Genomic DNA, 24,325 nt, shown 5'->3' with positions numbered 1-24,325 from the left:
AGGAGGAGGCCGGAGTACAAGCTGCGATGAGGATGCTTCGATTAACAAATTATCGCCACCGCAGCAAATTAATCGCAGCAGCCTGGCATCTGTAAAACGAAGTACGGGAGTCTGTATCTGGGTTAACGAGAGGACGACCGATGACCGCAAATCAGATTCACTAAGCCGGCAATAAGATTTCCCGACCGCATCAATTTGTTTTAATGCCAGAAATGCTGTTGCACTGCTCCAACAGATTGCAGCAGCTGGCCGAGCGAAACGCCAGGAGCTGCATCCGAAGCTGGAGATGCACTGAGGAAAATAGTTCAAGTAAGAAGGAGCAAATTACATGGGTAGCATAGTTTGCCGCACGCCTTAAACAAGTATAAGCCGCTAATTATCCAGGACTTTTTTATTTTTCATTACTTGTTATTTTAGTAGTATATGTTTATTCATGTAATTGGGGTTTTATAATTTATCAAAGTGTAAAATTTAAACACATGCAGCACGGTTAGATATTCGCTTTAATAACAAACATAAACTGCGAATTTTTCAGAATTTTTTCTTTTTTTTTCTCGATATAAGTAGTAGATTTTTATTTCTGGGAATTTAAGTTATCTCCACATAATGTGATATTTAAATACACATTTTGTAATATATAAACAGATTAGATATTAGTCTTAAAAAACCTGAGCCGCGAATTCTTCAGGATTTTTGAGTTTTTCATTATTTGCAATTGTACTAAATGTTAGGTGATGTAATATTTTGCTCTACTTTGTTTATGCCTTAAGTCCCTATTATTTTTTTGAGTGCTGAAGATGCCGCTGCAAGATCCCCCGGTGGCTCCAGCATCCTTGGCCCGCTCGACAGCTGTGAGCCAAGGGTTAATCCTTGTCCTGTGTTGTTCTGCGGTCTGGGACCAGATTGTTAAGGAGTCCTCCGACCGATATGCATATGGATGTTTGCTCCTCGGCCCGCCCATGCCTCGTTCCCGACGATCCCAGTCCTGGGCCGTAAAATGTCAAATTAATGTTACAACATGTCCAGCGATTTCTGGTGGCATTTGACAATGCTGAGTGGAAATTCCTGCAGGTGACGCAATTTCCCTGTAATTTGTTTTGCCGCACGTACCGTCGCCCTGACATGGGGCATTGTCAGCTCGTTTGTGCCTGCCCAGCATAAACAAAAAACCCAACCAAACCAAGTCGACTCGAGTCAAGTCGATCTGATCCAAAGCGCGCCAAGGGACCTGCAGCCCTATTGGAGTGTGGTTAGTCGGTTATTGGATGGTCGACGCTTGGTAGTTGATAGTTGGTTATTGGTAGGTGTCAATGTGTGGGCATGTCGCACACGTGTGCTCGCTCCTGCCCCGGGGCCATAAATTCACTTAGTTTATTTGCGCCGCTGCTTCTGTGTCCACTTGGCCAGGCCAGACTCTCAGACAGCCAGCCAAGTAGCCACACAGCCGTATCCATCAGCCAACCAGCCCGTTGCCAGTTCGGCGGAAATTTGCGAAGGAAATCAAATTAAAATTTCGCTAATTTATCAGCGGCTCAGAAATCGTGAGTCCACGGGCTGCCAGGGGGCGCTAATTGGCAAGCAATGTGCAAATCGGTGTTGGCGGCTTAGCTTTTGGCTTAAATATGGCTTTGTTCGAAAAGGTAAAATTTTTATGACTAAAAATTAAATCAGTATTTTAAAATATCAGAAATTTTTGTATAAATAAAAATATTACTAATAATTTGCAGAAAAATTTTTGACAGCAGGGAACAATTTTAAATCATGTGTCTTTATATGCTGAACAATTAATATTCCAATCTAAAATGTAAGGATCATAACATGTTTAACTTTTCTAAAATAATTTTATATTTTTTTGTTATTGTTTTTGCTTTTAATTTTTTCTATATTATTATACCTCTTCTTAAAAATTTCTTTAGTTGTAAGTATGTGTAGTACATATTTTTTTAAAAGCTATTCCTAAATGTTAAGGTCTTTTAGTCCTTGTTGAAGGTATTTTTCTTAGCAGATAATTGAGGCTTTATATACATGCTCGAAGATATAGGTTAGTACCCTTAAAAAACCGTCAGCACTATCGGTTTTCGCAAAAAATAAACAAAAGGCAATACACAATAGGGAAATGCCATGGTGGCGAGCCGAAGGAAATGGCGCGGGGTGGTGCAAAATTTTTGCATTTTATCGAAACGACTTCATCAGCCAGCCAGTTCGGCGTGGTCCGCCGCTCGAGGTCCGAAACAAAGGCATTCTAATTAAAATTCCCAAGTGTCAGAATTTTATTTATTCCCTTGCCAAGCCAAGTGCATCAATCAAACTTTTGCACAACCAGCAATTAATTTTTTTCGGCAGCGTTATTTCAGAAGAGAAGGGTGTGAAGAGGGGAGGGCACTTCGATACTGGCAGCTCCGTTAAAATCAAATCGCCTCATCGTTAACACCCGAAAGTCGATGGGATTCTGGGATGAAATTGGGACGGGATGGGGGATTGGTTTCGTTGGTTAATCGATGACTGATTGATCCAATGAGAGCTACACTGGGCAACAAAGCAGGGGCTTGGGACTTCGGTTCCATGGAGTTCTTCCAGCCATTTCTTTGAATGCCATCATTGAACCCATAGCCCTTTGTTGGGCCAGTGTTCACTCTCTATTAAAACGATTATGATAGGCCAATCAACCCCTGTTTTCTGATCTTTTTGAGGACCCTTGTCGGGCATTCAGTGAGCACATGTTATTATTTGTTTTTGATGAAGTGGTTGATTACTATCGACCCTCCCAGTCATTCTCAGCCACCCCAATAAGAGTCCCAGAACTGTGGTTACAATTTGACTTGCTGCAGTTAGGAAATGATGCTTTGAAAAAATTAGATTTATATAAATTAAAAAAAAAATCTTTAATCTTTGTTGCTTAATTATTAAAATAAATATTTTATTTGAATTCTTTCATCTTATTATCACAATATATTATATATTGCTATTAAATAATTAAATTACTCCTTAAATCTTGAAAATAAATAATTAGATTTGTTTGCTACCTCTTAAAATTCTTATTGCGGTAAAGTCATAAAACTCAGATTTGTATGGCTTTCTTCTTGTGGGTCAGCAGGTGAAAATCGAAAACCGAGGTGGACCTTCCGCCTCCCACACCGCGCATAATTTGCCCATGTCGAACATTTGGTAATACGCGACAATGGGCTCCAAGTTGGAATATTAGAAGACACCATAACATCATCATCACCGCATTCGGTATGCAAAACATCGTCGCATTTTAATCGCCTCAGTGGGTGGCATTCTCGTCGGGGAGACACCGAACCAGCGCACTAATCGAGACTTACGTCGCTTTTTAATTGATTTGTGCCAAAAGTTTTATAGGTTTTTAAAGCCGGCCCGAACAAATGGCCGCGATTGCTGGCCGGGCCCAAACGCAATCGGAGATCGAAAACGACCCCCTGCCTGGGCAGCGGGCCTAATTATGGAACGCCAGAAATGGCAAATTAGCATAAAATTTAGCAACATTAAAAATTATAGTTTATTGTGCTCGAGTGTGTGTGCTCCTTTTTATTGTTGCTCTGTGACTAAATTGATTAATGAGCAACCTAATAGTTGCGTCTGCTTATGGACATATTTTTATGGCACTTGAAAAATTATGACGGGCATTTCGTCCGCCTCTTAATTTAAACAATTTGCCTTTACCGTTGGGCACAAGTTGCACAATTCGCTTGTATTTTATTTTTATTTTTGGGCCGGCAGTGAAAGTGCTTGCTGGAGGAGCGATGAAATGGGGGGAATCATTAAATTCGGCCATAAAAATAAATTCGGGCTGGGCGGATTAAGCGAGTTATGGCCTGGTGTTAAGGTGTTGGCGGCACATTTCTTTCACGGACTTTTGAGTGGGGCGATTTTTTGGCGTTTTTAATGGGTCCATTAAATGCAAAATTTGATTTATCTGGCCTCGGCCATTCAGATGCTAATGATGGCGATAGAATGACGTAGTATTGTTCGCAAAGTCGAGGTGGTTATTCCCAATTTTTATGGACTTATTTAGGAATTTCAGATCGTTAAGATCTTTCCGCGATTTTAATATGCTTTAAAACTGTTCAATAAACTGTTCTTTATAAGCAATAACAGTTTTGGCATTGTTATTTTCTAGTTCAAATCTCATGATAGCCATGTATTTTCGATCGCCTGTCGTTTCCTTTGTTCTCCGTCACCTTTCAGTTGGATCTCAACAGCTAGTCCCAAAACATTCACAACCTAAATTTCTTAAAATTTGTTTAGATTGTTAAACTTTTAACATGTCCTTTTATAATTTTATTCCGTCGAATAAAAGGCTGCAGAGCCTGGAGGACCAGGAGCGTGAATATTTCCAGACCTACTCTCGCTTGGAGATCCACATGGAAATGCTGAGGGATTCGGTGCGCACCCAGGCCTATCACCAGGCCATCCTCCAGAATCGTGAGCTCTTCCAGGACAAGATCGTCCTGGATGTGGGCTGTGGCACGGGTATACTCTCCCTCTTCGCTGCCGAGGCAGGGGCCAGCAAGGTTATAGCGATCGAACGCACGGATATAGCGGATGTGGCCAAGGAGATTGTGAGGGATAACCAGAAGGAGGACGTGGTAAAGGTTGTCCAAGGAATGGTGGAGAACGTGGAACTGCCCGAGGGCATTCGGCAGGTGGATATCATAGTCTCCGAGTGGATGGGGTGAGATATATATAACTCTTAGGGCCGTTTTCCCGAGTGAAAGGTAAAGTGAGATTAGCCACCAAAAAGATCCGTCCTTAAAACAATATGTCACCTTATCGATTTCACAAACACTTAACAGTCACTTCATCTGCCTGGGAATCACTAACCGTCTCTCGAGAAACCTGCCCGTTGCCTAGATTTATCTCATTTGTTCGAAACATTTTAGCAACGCCCTCTATATGGAGGCCATGCTGAACTCCGTGCTATTTGCCCGGGACAAATGGCTTACCCGTGGCGGCCTAATCCTGCCCAGCGTGGGTAACCTCTGGTTAATCGGGGCCCAGGATCCGCACAGATTGGCCACTCTCAACTTCTGGCACAATGTCGAGGGCATCGACATGAGCTGCGTGAGGAAGCAGTTCTCCCAAGAGCCCCTCGTGGATTGCGTGCCCATCCAGCAGTTGCTCACCGATGAGTGTCTCATCCACTCCACCAACCTGGTACTCGATCGCAATCAACCCGTGGTCTTTCGCTCGAATTTCCTGCTAAACGTGCAGCGTGCTGGGGTCATCAATATGTTGGTTATGTACTTCGATGTGGGCTTTCCGGTGGGGAAGGCGGGAATGCCCGTGGTCCTGTCCACCTCGCCACGTGCTCCGGTGACCCACTGGGAGCAGACCCTCTTCCACCTGGACGAACCGCTCTTCGTGAAGCCCAACGATCGGGTGCGCGGAGTTCTGGCCATGATGCCCAGTAGCCTGGACGGGCGCTCCATGAACTTTGACCTCAACATTAGCTTCCGAGGCGATCGAACGCGGGTGGAGAGCTTCAAGAGCTTCAGCTCAACGGGAATGATGGGTGATAAACTGGGATTGTAAAAAGAGAACTCTTGACCGAGTTGATAACTGTCATAAAATGGGTCGTTAATCGAGGGCCTTCAATTGCCGGAGGGTTTTTCATTTGGGTTTTCGTGGGCAATCAATCCGCGGCTGGGCTTAGAAAGTGGACAGTCGAAATGTTAACGACTTTCTTAACAAATTAATTTCAAAGCCTGGGGGAATGTGAAAATGTGTCTCTCTCCGCCTCTAATTAATTGATGGCCCGTCGTATAAAATTGTGAAAGCCAACGCCGTGGGCCCACAGTGGACGCCTTTTATGCGTTTATAACTCTATTTACTATTTTAGCCATTTGCATTGTCTCGTTTTCGAGGTCTCTGGGCTCCGGGCTCCGGGCTCCGGGCTCCGGGCTCCGATCCCCATCTCTCGAGAGGTTGCCCAAAATCTCTTGTCAGCTCGTTTTGTGTTTGTGCACGGAGTGGCATTGTTAATGGCAGTTCTTAAAAGGCCATAAAGTTGCTTTATGCGCCCATGAAATTAATATGCACACCATTATTGGACATGATTATAAAATATTGGTTATCTAGCGCGCGCACAAAAGCGCCACAAATGAGCCAGCGATCTTTGATTTTCGGTCAACACCCGCCGATGGTCAGGTGAGCACCCTGCTGGGCGCATTAACAAAGTCCCAGACAAAAACAGCACCCAGATGGATACGATCCGATTCGATCCGATCCTCGCCAGCGTAGGCCCAGCAAACGTTTCAATTTGTTTCCCCCATGCCCACTCTCGAAGGCCCATGCCCCATACCTCTTTTACTCCTCGTCCATGTTGTTTGGGTATCAAATTGCTGGCATTTGTCAGCGGAGCGGGACACTGCGCACCAAGTCACCTATAAATTAGAGACTCGTTAGACAGCTTAACCCCGTTCCCCCGGACTTTGTGGGGACTATGTCCTGACGCTGCTCCCGCTGATAAGAAGGTCCGATCCCACAATTGGCTCATAACTAATTGTTGTCACCCGCCCGGCGATAACGCCTGGGAACCCTGAGAAATGCCGGGCGATAATCTATTCGGAATTTATGTGGCCTGATTGGAGGAGGAAATGTGATGCCAGGATTACTTGTTGTCTTATTTGACTGAGGTTAAGGACTGGGGTGTGTCTTTGCAGGATGGACTGCCAGTAAAGGCTATCAAAGTAATATATTATTATAGCATTTTTAAAATTTTTAATGTTAGGATAAAGATTTTTTTAGAACTATACCCAAATTAAAATTTTAAGCAAACCTATCTATCTATTGAAAAATGTCATCTACCTATATTTATTTCTCTTAAAATAAAAACCAATCACAGTATCTTGCAGTGTGACATTTAGAGCAGCTTATTTGCCAGTGAAAATAATTATCCTGTATTTCCCAGATGGATTTGGAGAAGGATGTTCTGGAGCACATGGCGGATGGAATGCTAAACGATGTTGTATCTTCCAGGGCATACGAATGGTTGTTTAAGAAATATGATAAGCTTTTTAAAGATAAGGTAAATTTCGACTTACGCATCCAAATCGACTAATTTTTTAGAATTTATTATAGATAGTGATGGACGTGGGTTGTCGCAGTGGATTGCTTAGCCTTATGAGTGTGGAGGTGGGTGCAGTCAAGGTCATAGCTGTGGGCAATAAGGAAAGTGCCGACTTTGTCAAGCGAGCTATTTCCAAAAGCGAAAAGGAAGATATCTTCGAGTTCGTCGAGGGCGATATTAACGAGATACTGCTTCCTTGTGGTCTGAAGAAAGTGGATGTCATAGTGTCAGAGTGGATGGGGTTGGTATTTTATCTATCTAAACTAACAGAATTCGAAAAGCAAAAGTGATCGAAATTAACTGTTTTTGAAAGGTATATATTTAGAAGTAATTGTTTTCAGGCACTCAGTTTTCGTGGAGTCTCTTTTCAAGGAGGTGATCTATGCCAGAGAAAAATGGCTCGTTAAAGGTGGTCACATCATACCCAATGTGGTTCAGCTTTTTATCTGTGGAATTGCACACCATAGACGAGAAAACATCGAAGTGAATATTCTTCCCCAGACTGATTATCCCGGTCGTAGTTATATGGTCAACGAACCCGTGCGCTTGATAGAGGATTATGTGACCAAAGAGCAACAGGTCACTGAGAAGTTCCTCTTGAAGACCCTCGACCTCTGCACCGCCCTGATAAGTGATGAGAACTTTAGACTCCCCTTCAAGCTGAGGGGTCTAACGGCGAGTCCTTTGGGAGCTGTGGTTCTCTACTCGGACGTAGGATTCTCCCAGCCCATGGGCAAGTATAGGCGTTTGTTCTCCACGAGTCCCAAGAAACCTCGCACTTATCTCAAGCAAACTATACTCTTCGTGGACGATCCCGTTGAGGTGGCCAGACATAAGCTGGTGGAGGGTTTCCTCGGGATGTACTACAATCCCGATGAGCATCGCGAGGTGGAGTACTCCCTCTCGTTCGCTGGCATCAAGGTGGAACACTCAGGATCTGAAGAGTCGGAGGAACCTGAAGAAGTTGCGGAATCCGATTTTGAGCCAGACGATGTGGATTTGAGGGAATAAAAGAGTTCTCCTGTTGATGTATTCATGGCAATCTCCGGACCCTCTGCAGCTGCAAGGGGAGCTGGCTGGGGATCGTTGGCCGATCAAAATTTATGGCCGTGCTGCATCAATTAGGGCGGCTGCTACCCAAAGACAATGGACAAGGGATCTCTTGTTGGGGATCGGGATCCGATCCCGGTCTGCCTCCGATTCTGACTGACTTATTTTTTGTTGAAGCCTTCTTTTTTCCTCGGATCTCGGATCTGACCTGATCGGTGTTTAGCTTTGACGTTGCTACAACGATTTAAAATGATGTCGCGCATAATTCACCGATCGACCACAATCGTCTTGCCAGACTGTGCGTCGTGATTTGGCTCTGGGGCCTGTGTTTGCTCAACGGCCTCGTTTACAGTGAGAGGACCCCTTTTGTTCTGATCTCATAACCGATCTCTGATCTCTGATCGCACTTGGTTAGCCCAGCGAAAGGAATCCGTCCGCGTATCTCGATTCTCCCCCGTCCATTCACATGCTTAAGTGACATTTCGTCTGCCGTTCGTGCACTGGGAGAAAAGCCCCATTCTAAAAAAATTTAGATAGTAAGAAAATTTTTGAAAAAGAAAGTTAGTTTATCTAGTAACTTACAATGAAATGAATATTGAACCAAATATTTTAATATATTCCGGCCAAAAGGCATGATATTTAAAGTAAAAATAATGTTATAGTTCCTGGAAATTTTGAGATAAGCAGGATGATCGAATTTACTTCATTTGAATGTGTTATTTAACATGATTTTCCACCCTCTTTTCTCAGTGTAAGTCAAACTTTAGGCCGGACTTTGGCTGCAGAAATCCCGAGGCTTGAGCCTGAGGGTCCGTGATGGATTAGCATCGTTTTGCCGTGAGGATAATGTGTCGTCTGCAATGATTTTGGTTGACAGGCGCGCTTTTTTCGGTTCATCGTCTTTTCTGCCTGCGACCGTTTCTCGGAAATAATTATGCTACTTTTGTGCAAGAATAACAGCATTTTTGTACAAATTGCATAAAAATTTAAATTGCCCCGAGCGTTGAGCGGATTTTCGGTTTTTCTGCTGTTTGCTGCGAAATTGCTTAATAATGAAATGCCAATGGATTAAGCGCAATTTGCGCGGCATGTCCACTGATTGTCCCCGGGATTTTTATCTTTATCGCCTTTTTGCTCTCCCCGATCTGACCGAAACAATTGGCCAGTCTCTGCGCGATCCCAAGACCCATGATCATTACTATCATCATCATCGGCCGCCTCAACACGTTCGATTCGCTGGGCCTTATTTTACACCTAACGAGAGCGCAGACCAACAAAAAAACCAAAAACCCTATAACTGCCTCTCTTGCTCATGGGGCCTTGCAGCGTTTTCATTAAATTCGCTTAATAGCGCAATATAATTTAAACAAGTAGTAACATAAAATAAAACTCACAGCCACGCACTGAAAGGCATAAAGATGAAGCAAATTACTCCGGACCGGAGCGAAGGAAAGCAGAACAGTGCAGAGTTCGAACTCCTTTCCAAGATACTCCCGAGGTCCAAGGCATTTGGGGAGGGGTTTCTCCTCGAGAGGGTCTCACTGGTCTCAGTTGGCCAGTTATGGCGCATGGGCGAGACCTCTCCGTCGGCCAGCAATGGCAATAAGTTCGCTTAACGAGGGTTTAATTTATGATTTGTTATGTTTCCGGTTCATGTTCTTGTTGCCTGCAAAATTATTGGCCATAAAGCCAAGGTGTGGATTATAGTGGCTGGCAGTGGTAGCCGGGTAAGTCATTGGCAATCGGGCAGGGAGATTTTGGAAAAACAACCGAGGGAGCTGGAGATGGACGGTGGGGCAAGAGGAAGCTGGCAGTTTGACGAGGTCGCCAAGAGGAGGCGAAGCTTAATGGGTCACCATTATCCCGTGATTCTGGAAAATGCGGATATCATATTTCCACTTCTCAGAAGTCGGTAATTATTAAGTGCTATTTAAGGAAATCGGGAATTTTATATACCATTTATAAAAGAGTTACAGAAATAGCTTTTTTAATTATTCATGTGGTTTTCATCATGCTTAATTTGGTAATTACATAAAGTGTTCTTACTTAGTTAAATATTTAAAGTTTAATAATGAGTGCAACTTAAAAAATTAAATATTTTAAAATGTTCAAGCCCCAGGTTTTTAAAATTCCTTTGATATAGAGGACCTAATTCATCTGCTACCAAATCGACTTGGACAATTTGGCCTTAACCACTAATAGACCCTAATCCCTTCACGCTCACCGTGCATTTTCTGCCAAGGAGCCCAGAGCCCAGGATAAGGCCATCGAACGCATTGCGTTGAAAATCGATTTGTAGTTTTATTTCGTTCCATTTTTTGCCCGTGGCCCTTGGGTTGCGCCTGCGCAAACAACTCGTACTGCGGATAACAACGGATAAGAAAATAAGCAGAGACAAGCGGAGACACCAGAGCAGAGGAGCAGGGGGAGGAGCGGATCGGGATGGGATCCCGGCCAGGTCGGGAAGGGAGTCCTCGCAGGGGCAGGATGGTCCCAGCAACGCCAACGAGTATCTGGTGGAACATAAATTACGCGACTAACAAGCAGCGCCCCGTGCAGCTAAAAAAGATACAAAAAGCCCAGGGAGAGGCGGATGAAAAACACTTCGTACTTGGGAACCGTCTTGCACAGCGAAAAAATCATCGATCAATATTCAGATATTGGTTTTTAAATTGTGGTAGCAATTAAAGGGATTACACTAAACGGCACGAGAAGAAATGTGATATAAAACCGGTATTAGTTAGTTATTATGATATAACCTACATAATAGATCTGCAAAAAATATGAATAGTATAAAATTGAATTGAATTTAATAGATTATTTTAAATTTAACTTTTGAACGGTACTTATCAGTCTTACATACAGGCACCTAAGCTTCAAAAAGGTCTCTTTTCTTAAACATATGTATTTTTTATATCATTAAGCATCCCTTAATAATAACAAATCATTTTTCAAGCCCAGAGTTAGTCATCTAAAAACACCTCACATTTATTCGCAGTGCCCTTCAGTTCAGAGCTCTGGGCCAAAGTGAGTTGCACAAAATTATAAATGAAAGCGGGTGTTGGACTCGTCCTATCCGGGGGCCCCCATCCCGATGGCCAGGCCATCCTCATACTCACGATTAGGTGCAGCAATTTGGCCCTGGCTGTCTGTGATTGAGACCGAGGCAGTGCTCGAAACGAAGTTAAAAATCAAATTAGCGAATGTGTTGAAAATTAAAAACAAATTCACGGATAAATTGCATCTGCCAGATACGCAATTATTACGAGGGCCAAAGGACGGGGGCCCACTGACTTATGGACTTGGGTAGGCCTGGGGTTCTCGGCTCTCGGTTCTGGGCTCTGGGTTCCGTGTCTGTTGTGCTCCGTTTCTGGGCCCTGATTCTCGCTGTATCCGCGTATCTGGGCCCCAGCATCTGTATCTGCCCTCGAGGTGTTGCAATTTGACGTTTTTTACGCGAGTTTTTATTCCATGAAATCCATGAATTTCGCGAGCCTGCGCGATTTGCGGCAGTGCAAATACTCGGCCTAAATGGGTCCCGATGTCCCTGGTCCGCTGGCGGAAAACATGTCGAATTAACACGCTCTAAGGGGCAGCTGGACGAGATGGTTCCCTCTTTTGTATATTTAAATGTTGGCAAATTAGCTGAAATTTCTTCTCGCACAATTCCCGTGTGTGTGCTTGAGACATATAATTACAGTAGAATTTTAGCCGGGCTAAACTCCTGGCCAGCCGAAAAAAGGATGGAAAAAACGTTGCTCAGCTGGCGCCGTGTCTGCGCAGAAGACGGGCAAATAAATCGCGCTGCTGTTGAACTTTTTATCTGCCCTCGGGGGAGCAGCGAGGGGGGCTTGAGCCAGAATGGCACTGCTGCCAGATCTGCCAGAGATGGAAGTCGGCCACGCCTCCCGTTGTCCTGTTGGCCCTTGTGGCCCGAACCTCTTTGTGTTGCCAACTTCCTTCAGCGCCCGGTTCTTGGCTGAGCCCGAGTCCCCGTCCACAGTCCACAGCCATTCTTGGGGCCGTAAAAAAAGGGCGCAAATTTTATGAGCGCATCGTTTAACAAATGAATTTACAACCGTGCAACGCCCAAATGTCTGGCGTTCAAATTCAAATTCCTGGCCACGCAACGAGCGGAAATCTTGGCCCAGCTCCAGGATGACTTACGTGGCACACGGAGGCGGATACACAGGTACACGGAAAAAACAGTACCCCAGATTTAGAACACATTTTTGATATATAAAAGAATTCTATAAGTATATTTTTTTTGAGGAAAATCTTCATTTTTAATATAATATTCAGAAGATAGTCATAGTGTTGGAGAGGGAAACACTGTCAAAGATGTATATTTCAGCTTAAAGAATATTGTAATTTTTCTTAAATCTTTGTACAATCAAACAAATTACTACAAATTATCAGGTATAAAATTTAGATAAATTACGAGAAAAGCTTTAAACAACATTAGTTTTAAACTTATTGAAAAAAGTCACTTAAAAGTAATTATTGATCATAAATTCAGTTGTGAAAAGTGATTTATTACTTGTAAGCACAAACAGTTATTATACTTCCATTACCTACAAGGTAATTGTAACTTATTAGGGCAATAAAACTAGAATTTTCTTCTATGAACCATACAATTTTTTGCCATGTGCTCACGTTCTGTAAAACACGCCTGTACTCAGGACAAACAAACCTATGAATAATGCCTGGCATTTGGCCAACTGACATAAAACAAATACGATGTGCAGGTATTCGAGGGCGCTGGTCAGCAGATCATGCCGCATCATCATTACCATGGGTAAGAGGATCCTTTTCGGTGCTGGCCACGTTACATTAACGCTTTCATTAGCCCAGTTTTTAGCCCACTGGCCGCCCTTTTATCGGGGCTCCACTTTGTCGCCCATAAATCGAAGCTCGTTAAGTGCTGTTTAATGAGACTCCGGTGCACCTTGTTGCCTGGGTTTCTGGATCTCCGGCGTGCTCGCTCGAGGGCCTGGTCAGCGTTTACAATTTGGTAATTGTCCCTGGCCTGTCAATAAGTTTTTATGGCCGCCCCATAAAGGGAAAGCTCTGATCTCAGCTCCAGCCCCAGCTCCAGTTTTAGTTTCGGTTTCAGTTTGGGTCTCAGCTACTCGGCAATTACCGACACGATCGCAAATTGCCAGCACACGAGGCTGGTAATTTGCCGGGCTTAATGTCCGGTATGCAAATACATAACCGAGCTGGTCGATCGATCATTTCAGGCCCCATGTACTTAATGGCACATTGTATTTCCTGTAAGTCTCACTCATACTTCACACATTCGGCACAAACTAGCCCGGCTCTCAGCGAAACCTAAAACTGTTGCGAACAACACGGTTGAGATATGGAAAAATTATAACAAATATTTCCAACGACTAATGACTGCAAGTTTGCCTAGCTTCAGTTATTATTAATAATAAATAGTTTCCAAAAAAAAAGGAAATATCCAAATATATAAAATAATTGCGTTTTTATGTTAAAGTTAAGGACCTGGAAAATACTTACCTAAAATAGAAAATGATATTCGGAATAATAACAAAATGTATGATCAATGGGCTAGGCCTTCCTTTATCCTAAAAGCATTGAGATATATTTTTTTAATATAAATGTAAAATCAATCAAGATAAAGTGTGAAAAAGTAATTGTAAAGAAGTAAATCCCACTTCATGTCTCAATAATAGTGAGTCAATTTATCGACAAACATCTTAGATGAATTGCGGCACACTTAAGACCTCAAAAAGGACAACTGAAGCCCGAAGGAATTTCACACTTGGGCCTAAACCATATGTAAATAGCCGGCGGCACGTTGCGATTCCTGGATCCTGGCATTGTCCTGCGATCCTGCGATCCTGGCTCAGCTGTCGCACAAAGAGCCGTCAAGAGAGTGGCACTTCAGACCCGTTTCGGGGCATTGTTTGCCTAATAAACGACTGACCATTGTCGGGGGGTGCATTATATATATGTCAAAAGGTTGCCTGTTTTTGACACCCCATGAGGACACGCTGGCAGGCCGGCCAGGACAATGGAAGTCGCAGAGCGAAATGGCAGTGCCAATGTATTTCTGCCCATGTACCAGGGCGAAACCCTGTTCGTCGCACGACGATCATTTATGTGTCATTAAGACATGTCCCGGGAGCAGGAGGATGGTTTAAGCGATGCAGCTGTCGGCTAGGAGCGCAGCTTGAGATCGTTGGCTGGCTAATGGAGCCCCGGTCTCCGCCCCTATCATACCCGTGCTGTGCGATACCAACCTGATCGATCAACCAACCGGCCATGATGAAGTTGTTGCACCGATCGAGCTGGCCAATTTGCTTGCAACTCGCCTGACGCGTTTGTCAATTAAAATCAAATTCATTTCGGGCTAGAGCAAATGTTTGTGTGCAGATTGGCTATTCGCAGACGCATTCGACTGGGTATCATTAACCACTTAGGCGCTAGTGCAATAACTTTTAATCAACCAATAAATTTGGAGCGATTCATCAAAAAAAGAGAAACAGATTTAAGAAAAACAAGAGCACGCTGCGGAGCGCAGAAAACGTTGCTGGCCAAATTGCCTCTAATAACCGCAATCGATCGTTATTTTTTGTGGTTATTAATACGGATGCGTGTCTGGACTTTGGGATCTGCGATCTGCAACGGCTTCTCAGGTAGTTCACAAGTAACTGCAAATTGCTGCCGTCGATAAAACTCAAATTGGCCGGACTGGAGCATCCGCGATCGTCTCGGTGGTTCGGTGGTTCGGTGGTTCGGTGGTTCGATGGCTCGGTGGTGCGGTGGGGCAGTGGGGAAGTGGTGCAGTGGAGCGGCAATCGATCGTTGAATTTGCCTAATGGCGACGGCCACTCAACACAAACACCGATCGTTCCGCGGACCGCGATCGATCCTCGGCATCTGCATCTCGGCGTCTTCGCATCTGGGTATCCACTGATTGACGGAGACCGATTCCATCTGAAGATCCGATCCTCGAGAGGCCGTCTTCCGCGGCCCCTCGACGATCGCGATGTTTACGCGTGCATTTAGCATGTTGTAAAAGTCTGATGGCGTCCATTATAATCAATTGGCCGGGCTCGTAAAATTAAATGATCCCGCAGGAGAATTAAGCGCCAATTACGCGCAGCTCGAGAAAATAAGAGAAGACAACTAACGGACAGTTGCGGTCATGATAATAGTTCAGCCTCGAAATATCGCTTAGCTGACAGGAATATCTATAAGAGTACCTTATTATAAGTACAATTTTTGCATTACTTTCTAGGTGACAGAACAATTTATAATAAAAATCTTTGATAAATGAAAAATAATGTATTACAGAAATATTCTTGTACTTTATATTTTTACCATTTATTTAGGATTTTAAATTAGATGGAATAAGGATTGAAATTATATACAAAAATATCATACAGATTATATTCAAAATATTTAAAAACAGAACGAAGTTTACAAATAAGTATTTTAACCTTCAAAAACCACAAGTTTAAGAACTTTTAGAAAATTTAAAAAAAGATTTCAAGTACAGATTTTTCCTCAAAGGTTTAGTTTAACTCCTAATACGTTCCCCTCATCTGTACTCAAAAAGTACATATATAAGTTTTCGTTGCCATTGGCGCTGCGGAGTCTCAAATTTGGGCCGCGATCGCGGGACCAGAAAATGAACAACCCGAAGACGAAAAAGAAGAAGTCAGGGGAGGGCTAGGGGGTCAAGAGGAGGGAGTCGCTGGTTCGACTTAATTGCAGCATTTAAGTTGTCTTATTGATCATAATAACTCCATAATGGCGGAACATGTGCGTACAATATAATAATCAGCCGGGGATCGAGTGAAAATTGCGAACGGGAAATGGTGCCAGCTCAAGGACTCGTCATGGGCGGAGAGGCAGAGGGGTTAAGGGGGCAAGCAGGTGGTTCTGCCCAAGAAAGTGGAGCAGTGGCCAAAGTCCGTGCCCCCCTCCCGATCACTCTGCCCCCGACGATAGTGTGAAAGCAAACAAGCCGTAAAATTAAAAGGGATCGATTCTCCCCCCTGGCATTCCTGAGCCCCCTTCCCGCCGTCCCTGCCCACAGAAAACTGATCAACTTGTAATGGGAAATGAGCTCCGAATTTCAACTCAATCAGCTTAATGGCCTGACAACTTTGTAGCCTGCGAGGATCGCTTTAAGGGGGCTTATGAAGGGAGGCCTTGGGCGGAGAAGGGAATTCTCGGAAAGGGGATCCCAGGGGAGGTTGATTGGGGTGGGGCAATCACTGATCATTGGTTCGGCGACAAGCAGGTGCTTTTCCACCGCCATCACGAATACTATTAAATTACCAACTTTGTTATAAATGAAAGTTTGCTGAGTTTAATGAGTAATGTTATTCGGAAAGGAAAAGCGGATTTTAAGTCCAGCCTTTTCAGGGGAGTTAATCTTTTTTAAAGATACCTTTTTGAACTATACGTGCTCTATATTGATTTACAATTATTTTTTTAAAATAAATGAATAATTAGTGCTTTTTTAAAGAGGTTTCTAATAAGACTTATAATTGTTATCTTGGAAAAAATAATTTATCTGTATCTTTAAGGCTAAAAATCTTTATCATCGTAATATACCATAATAAAACTCCTCACCCCGTTGATAAGTTTTTAGCTTTCACTAAAATGTGTGTTACCCACCACCATATAAGTTCTCGTCGAACTGCTGACTGTAATTCATGCATTTACACACGGAATTAGCATGTTCGTACACCTTTATGAGTAATGCGTACTCACACCCCGAGTTCCTTATCGCGGGGCCCCAACCCCTAGCCTGACATTTACACTCCGCAATGGAATTCCGTTTTTATTGCCAACGCATTGCACGCTACCCTCCATTTTTGGCAGCCCGACAAAACATTATAAATTAAGTCATTTAACATAATTTCGCTACCAGCGCGGAGGGATCGCAATTGCCAGCAGCAACAGCTGCTAAAAGAGGGGACATGTGCCAAATGCGAAATGCAAAATGCAGATACAAAGGATCGTGTGGGTGCAATCAGCAACTGCAGGGGAAACTGCAGATATATACAGCGTATACTGGGGTAATTTACAGCCCGATGACGATCCGATGCGATCCAAAGGAGGCCAACTGAATAGCGCAACTAATTTTGAAAAGGCCGGCAGACAAAGCGTGCAATAAACGATGTCCACTTAGGAGGACAAAGGATCTGGGATCCTGCAATAAAGGACTGCGGGGCGCGGGCGTGGAGATTGAGATATCCCGAAAGTCGGGCCAATAAAACAGCCGGACGAGGACGGGCCTTAATTAATGGAAATGCAGTGACTCGGAGGTGTCGCCGCACTATCCGTGTTTGGGATCTTCAAGGAGTCGCCAGGATGGCAGCTGGGCGATGGTTGACAAATTTATAACAAATATTCACGCGTGCTTTGGCAGCCAGTCCTTTGTCCAATTATCGTCTTACAATTGCCACCGAAGGATCTGTTCTTGCCGCTTTGATTCCCGAATCCAAAGGAGGAGGACCCTCCATTGTGTGATTCCCTGAAAAAAACACCATATCTATGGGATTGGCGGTTTAGCACATTTTGTGCCAAGTCAACAGCCGAACAATAAGTGCTCAATAGGGCAGAAGAATCGTAGACAATGCAGCGAAAACACAGGGACAATTAAATCGAAATTTTCGAATTCAATTGGTTTGGCTTTGTCACTTCTCGAGGGTTGCTCTCCGGATTGTTTTACGGATTGTTCTACGGAATTTAAAGCGTCAAATGCACCCAGTCATAACAAGCCAATAGAAAACAATCCCAAAAAAAGGGATTTACTGCAGAAGCGAGCAATATTGTTCCCAAAAATTGATTTGCACGCCTTGGCAAGCGGACAGAAAATAATGGAAAAAAGGAATGGCTAAGTAAGTGCTGCTAAAACTGCCGGCCGAAGCGTTAATTTCATTTGGCCAGCTCGACTGGTTTGCAATCCCCCCGAGATCCCTTGGATATCGGCTGGAAATTCAGCGAAATCTCGCGATAAAATGCATAACAACTTCATTCACAGCGGGCGATGCCATAAAAGTGTTTTAAATCGTGTTAATAATTTTGTGCAGCATTTGCCTTCAACTGCGAGCCCCGAATTGAGAAAAGTCCTGCTGTGCCTGGCACGTCATCCACGTCCATTCAGCTGCAGATACATTTACACCCAGAGAAATATCTTTAATCGGTCTAGACAGATAGCAAAATATTTTGGGCTAAAATAGTGCAGTTATACTAAATATTTAAATGAAACTATTAAGATATTTTTTACACAAAGTGGATATTTCGTATTTATTAAAAAGTGGATTAGGAAAAAAACATAATTATTAAAGTTATATTATTATTGCTTAGCACTTACAGAAATATAAAATCGCGAAAACTATCTTAAAAACCCTAAAAAATTACATACTGTACAGAGTCCAATCTCGTTGAAAAATGACAATATGGGCTTTTATTTTGCCTTATTTAATTTATTTTTAATTGAACAATATTACCAAAGTGAATTAAATATTCTTTCCGTGTATTTACAGCTTAAGTGGACTCCCCAATCCCATTCCGCTTTGCATGTCTGGGCATATTGCACTTTGGATTTCCAGATATTTGTGCGCAAATTTCTTCTTATTTGTTGCTGGCTTGAGGGCCTGAGTTGGACCTTTTGGCGTGGCCTATTCACACCTGCAGCCCAAAAATAAATTGGGCCTGCTGAAATGTATCTGCAGGCTGCTCGATCTCCATCACGTGAGCGATGCAATTAATTATAATTTGTCGTTAATAAACGGCTAAAAAAGTTCGGCTTGAGAAACGTATTCAATATGCAAAGATTCGAAGGCGTTGCGTGATATCACAGGTATATGTTGGAAGGTATACGAGTATATATTCTTGAGGGCCTTAAATCGTACAGTTTTTGTGCTCAGGGTGCGGACATCTTGATGGACAATAATTTGACTCGCTAAGTGGATATTTTGGGGATACGATAACTGCCTAACTGATCTGGAACTGACGGGCTTAAGTTCAAAATATTCTACTTTTCCGGACGAGAGAGTAGAGAAAACAAATCCTACCGACATTATGAACCCAGCACCTTCACCAAATTATAAACGAATCCATCCACTGATCTCTCTATTTATCCTCAGAGCCCGTGCCCGTCCCATCTCTCCGCCAATTCGCGGTCATGCCCACTGATCCCTTCTCTCACCCACCCAGTCGTTCATCTTGGCTTCTCGCCACCCCGACAATTTGCTTAAACTCGAGCCGAAACTCCCCATCCTGCTGCAATGAAAAGTGCAATAACTCGGCTCGGGCTGGGGCCCCTCGGTTCCCCGGTTCCCCGGTTCCCCGGCTTGGGCTCAGAATCAGAATTGGGCTGTCCATCGGCCAATGCACACAGCCCGATATATTTCCCCATAATGAATGCCTGGGACCGCAGAGCCTGACTAGGAATATTTATGAGCACATAATGTGATAATAAGCATGCGCTGATATCCTGCGGAACTCTCCGATCGGACCGCAAGTTCAAAAGTTAAGGCGCTTTTCGTGTTTCAGCTCAATTGCTCAATTATTAGGTGAGGCGAAGTCGAAAATTATATGCCCGACATTAGGCGAGTGAAATAAAAGTCCATTACAAATGAAATCAACAACTCATTGCTCATCGGCACAGGGGCGGAGAGCAGAGCCCCAATAGAGGCAGCCCTATTATCAAGACCCCTGCTCCGAGAAAAGGAACACAAACTCCTCCCAGCCAATATCTGGGCGATAAGCAGCAGTTCCCGGCCCCGATTCTCCGAGTGGAGCCCATTAAAATATGATAAACTGCGTCGATTCGGTGCAGTCGAATCTAACAAGACAATTTAACAAGCGTAATTTAATATTTGACAGAGTGAAGAGTGCCGCTGCCCGAGTCGCTCCATCCCTATCCGACCGCAGCGGCAAAATGGAAACACGACCATGAAAATGATGTAAAGTCGATGGGTTGTTTGGCTCGAAATCTATCTCACCCTGGGGAACACTTAATGCCAACCGAAAAATTGCCCGGGTCGGACTTCAAGTGAGGCGCTGACTTCATCCGTTAATCTCGGTGGTGGATACGGATGGGCATGAGCTACATGTATAGTACACTTGGGAAGGGGAACCCAAGCCCAGACCAGAAACAGGAACAGAAACATCGACAGAACCGCAAGAACAAACACACTCGTTCTGGGGGTTGATGTTAAACATTATAAATTAAATGGGTCGCCGGCGATAAGGTAATTGGGGTGAAATGTGAACATGGTACTCAGACAGTTCTTGAGGATGGGAATTAGGATCGAGAACGAAGACGGGACCGAGAGCGAGGCGCTGCTCCCTAATCGAATGATTTATTCGCCTATTGCATGACTTATGTTACCAACTCGGCCAGCTCGCTTAGCCAAATTAAGCAATTACCGCTCTCAATCGCCGTCTCAGAAATCAAATGCCCATCAAATTGATTGTTTATTCTTAGAGTTAATTGCAGTTCGAGCCGGCTAATTAACCTGATCCACATAAAGCCGAAACCGCTGGCGGCATCGAAAAAACGGCCAAAACGAAACCCCAGACTAATTGGCCACAAATCGAGATTGACTTTAATTAATTAAGGCCGGGCGAAGTTAGTCGCAGCATTTGATTGAGTTGAGTAAATAAATCTCGTTGGAAACTTGATCGGAGAGGGAAGGTCAAGCTCAGGAATCTCTGCTGGCACAGGGAGAATAAATGCTATAAATTATATATACTCATATATACTTATATCGGAGAAGGTGTATTTCAGACTTCATAGACTGGCAGAAGATGTGTCTGTAATTGTTCACTCTTTTAAAACAACAGAATATCTAAATATCTAAATAATATTTTAAATTATATCAAATATTCTAGGAACCTATTTATTAAGAAATATATTTTATTGTACTAAACTAACTGATTAATTAGATTTAAACTGTAAAATAAATAGGGAAAATGGTATTACTTATGCTCTTTTCCCTCCCTCATTTTCTCGCTGTGCATGCATGTATATATTCCCCTAATTAAATCTAAAAAGCCAATCAACAACTCCGCTGCCAGACGAAAACAAACAAATCACTTGAAACAATGTCCGCAATTAGCAGAGCATTTCGAGTATTAGGCGAAGGAAACCGCAGCCATTTCTGGGTCTAGAACTTGGACCCGGACCCCACACCACGCGGGTCTTGAAAGGGGGACTCCGGGCCACTTGGCACAAACGTTGACAGATAAAAGTTCAGCGAACCCCGAGCAACCGAGAGTGCTCTGGAAATCACCAGCCAATGAGCAGACTCCGCTTAATGGCCGCCGTATCGGGCAATTATTTTCAAATTGTCTCGTTAGCTTCGAGGCAGCGCCGCAATTACCATTGCCCGCAAGATATACACGCAGTTTCGGTGGGGTGTACATAAAAATGTATATAGATACATATTGTGGCATGGAGTTACGCCTCAACTCACACGCACTCGGCGAATGTAGAGCGCTTCCACGGAACGCAGCGCACAGGAAGTGCGCACTTAAGTAGACTTTGAATAGTTTCTAATTAACGGCGACAAACGGCGTAACGGGGCTGACGGATCGGACGCATCGGACGGATATGGATTGGATGGTGATGGTCGCGGCCACTGACGCACTGATGGCCTCAATGGCCAACTAACTGACTTACTGACAATACGCACAAAGGCAGTTAATGGCTGCGGAAGAGGGGTTGCAGTTCGCCTAGGGCAGGGGATATATATACGACCTGGGAACAGGCTCTGGAGAACTTCCAAAAGGGTTCGGCATTTTCCGCCACGGGATTTCTGGTTCAGCAATATTTATTAGTAATTTATTTTATTTTGAACAATGGATATAAGACTTAGAGCAAGTAAAAAAGAACATGTCAAGTAAATAATATTTTCTTAGCTTAAATAGCCTAAAATTTTATGCAAATAAAATATTAAAAGATATACAAAATTTCAAATTAATAAAATATTTTAGGAACATATTTTTCTGAAAACTATTGTATTCTTATGTACTCAACAAATATCTTAAGATATCTCAATTTGATCAACAATTTACTTAAAGTCAGATAATAAATACCGAGCTGAATTTGATTTTTATTTTCCCAAATAAATCTACCAAGCGTGACACTAACAAATGGCCGAACCAAAGCCATTATAAGCAGACCTCCACTTTCCCAATACATACTTCACATCATCCGATCAATAACATTTAATAATACCAAAATATACAAGCCTTATTGCCCTGTGATATGGTTTCATAAAGAGAAGAAAGCCCGGCGTGACTTATGCAAATTGCTTCTGGAATTCGTTCGTTTAAAAAACCGTTTGCTAGCTGGGTGGTTCGGCACGGAGATCTAGCAGTCCTCAACTCTTCGGTGCCATAAAGGCACCCCACACGACGACCGCCGTAAGCCGACGACCCAGAGGAAATTCTTTAAAAAGCCATTATCGGAGCTTAACTATTTGGGCGACATTTCCCCCGAACCGGATAATAGGCTACTGTTGGCCAGGGAATCTGCATTCGAATTGGAGTGGACTGCGAGCGGGCCCATAAATTTCGACTGCTTAATGAAAGTGTTAGAAATGGGCAGACTTATCGCGGGCAGGGATATATAATAATACGAGACCGACAACCCGAACCCAATTCAGACACCCAGCAGCAGGTTGCGTTCGCGGCGGCTCGTCATAAGCCGGCCGGGTGATTTATAGCGAAATTATAACGCATTAAAATCAAAATATATATCACGCCGCCAGACCGGGACAACTCGGGCGGTGGACGGGGCAGCGAGGGAAACTAGTTTCCGACGTTTTAATAAATCGATTGGCGGACAACGAAGCGGATCGGCGACAATGTCTTAAGCCGATAATATTATTAACTCTGCGAGTAAATCGAACGTTTTGTATGTTTTGAAGTCGTTTATCAGGCGCTTAAGTCGCCCCGATTTTTTCCATTTCTGTGTCTGGCTGGAGTGTACCGCTTCCGACTTTACTTTCAACCAGAGTTTGAAATATCTTTTGAAACTGGATTTGGGTGATAGGGGAAAGCAAAAATTTATTAACAATCTTACAAATTTAAAGTATCTTTAAGTCAACCCTTTAACATAAATAATTTAAGAATTGCGACACTTAAAAGTATTTACTATTTTTAATACATGTAATAGAAACTGAAGTTTATTATTGTAATAAAATGTATTACTCATAAATTAGTTAATGTAATCTATGGAAGTTACATTTCGTTTCTTACTTTACTTACCTGTCTCTTTATGATCTTAAGATGAAATATGTTGAAAGCCCCCTTCGGTTAATTAGCCACTCAGTTAATGGGAACTTTGTACATACGTAGACGGAGGGTTAGTGTGTTTCTGGATCGTCCTTCGTAATGAGACCTCCAGGCCTCGTGCAATTATTAAATGAGTGCCAAAGCGAGCACTTGCCCCACATAAATTAAAGGCAGACACTCTTTGAGGGTTTGCCAAGCGGTTGCGACACAATTATCTAAACGCTTGCATGATATAACAGACGAACAGCTTCCTTCCAGTGCCCCCGAATGTTCAGATGTTCAGATACTCAGATATCCAGATTGGCGACGCCCACTGGGGCCTGTGGACTGCGAGTTACCCGTGCTGCTCGTATTTGTATCTAAGCCCACGGACTGGAAGCCCAGATAATCGGTTTACTCTCAGCTTGGGAGACTGCGCAATGGAAGGAAAGAGACGGCAGCAGCTAAGCCCCATGTACCGACCTTATATACCTTGTACAGCCATTTAAAAGCATGTGGCTGTAGCTTTTATGTACCACAGTAATTGAGGGGTCTTAAACATATACCTATTTCAGATGATAATGGAACAAAGTGAATTGTTTTGCTGCTAGTCGGAGCGGTTAACTAATGAATTGTTAGCAGGGCAAAAATCACGAGATGAAAACATTTAAAATGGGTAATTTCCTTAACGGGGGGAAATACATTTGCGTTTCCAAAAACAAACTAATTAAGTCGGCTCTCAATATATTATTAGAACTAATAATAATTACGCCAATAACTCCTGATTAAGTCAGAGCTTAGGTGAATTGTAAAACTCACTGTTTCGCTGGGATATTCCTATTAAATAATAACATGTTCTAAGTGAATAATTTTACAATTTCAATATTACTTCATTAAAAT

At 43.3% G+C, this 24,325-nt stretch overlaps 3 protein-coding genes across 3 annotated transcripts; 2 read left to right on the top strand and 1 right to left on the bottom strand.

Annotated features, from left to right (window-relative positions):
* Positions 1–863: 863 nt before the first annotated feature.
* Positions 864–1,124, bottom strand: LOC108030977 (uncharacterized). Its single transcript, XM_017104177.1, has one exon. It carries the CDS (start codon positions 1,122–1,124, stop codon positions 864–866), a length of 261 nt encoding a protein of 86 aa, XP_016959666.1.
* Positions 1,125–4,185: 3,061 nt separating this feature from the next.
* On the top strand, positions 4,186–5,616 carry LOC108031240 (protein arginine N-methyltransferase 1). The gene is made up of 2 exons (XM_017104475.3): positions 4,186–4,693; positions 4,902–5,616. The coding sequence occupies exons 1-2, from the start codon at positions 4,284–4,286 to the stop codon at positions 5,551–5,553; spliced, it is 1,062 nt and encodes a 353-aa protein (XP_016959964.1). The 5' UTR covers positions 4,186–4,283; the 3' UTR covers positions 5,554–5,616.
* Positions 5,617–6,867: 1,251 nt separating this feature from the next.
* LOC108031289 (uncharacterized) lies at positions 6,868–8,122 on the top strand. Its single transcript, XM_017104531.3, has 3 exons — positions 6,868–7,048; positions 7,102–7,331; positions 7,432–8,122. The coding sequence occupies exons 1-3, from the start codon at positions 6,932–6,934 to the stop codon at positions 8,099–8,101; spliced, it is 1,017 nt and encodes a 338-aa protein (XP_016960020.1). The 5' UTR covers positions 6,868–6,931; the 3' UTR covers positions 8,102–8,122.
* Positions 8,123–24,325: the final 16,203 nt, after the last annotated feature.

Source organism: Drosophila biarmipes, chromosome 3R (assembly GCF_025231255.1).
Source record: "Drosophila biarmipes strain raj3 chromosome 3R, RU_DBia_V1.1, whole genome shotgun sequence".
Classification (NCBI taxonomy): Eukaryota; Metazoa; Arthropoda; class Insecta; order Diptera; family Drosophilidae; genus Drosophila; species Drosophila biarmipes.
Note: the sequence above shows the minus strand (reverse complement) of the source record. Positions and strands in the feature narration are given on the sequence as shown.

Coding starts and splice junctions, on each gene's coding strand:
- LOC108031240 (XM_017104475.3), top strand. CDS start 4,284: ATGTCCTTTTATAATTTTATTCCGTCGAATAAAAGGCTGCAGAGCCTG. Junction 4,694..4,901: donor ATAGTCTCCGAGTGGATGGG/GTGAGATATATA, acceptor GAAACATTTTAG/CAACGCCCTCTATATGGAGG.
- LOC108030977 (XM_017104177.1), bottom strand. CDS start 1,124: ATGTCAGGGCGACGGTACGTGCGGCAAAACAAATTACAGGGAAATTGC.
- LOC108031289 (XM_017104531.3), top strand. CDS start 6,932: ATGGATTTGGAGAAGGATGTTCTGGAGCACATGGCGGATGGAATGCTA. Junction 7,049..7,101: donor ATAAGCTTTTTAAAGATAAG/GTAAATTTCGAC, acceptor AATTTATTATAG/ATAGTGATGGACGTGGGTTG. Junction 7,332..7,431: donor ATAGTGTCAGAGTGGATGGG/GTTGGTATTTTA, acceptor AATTGTTTTCAG/GCACTCAGTTTTCGTGGAGT.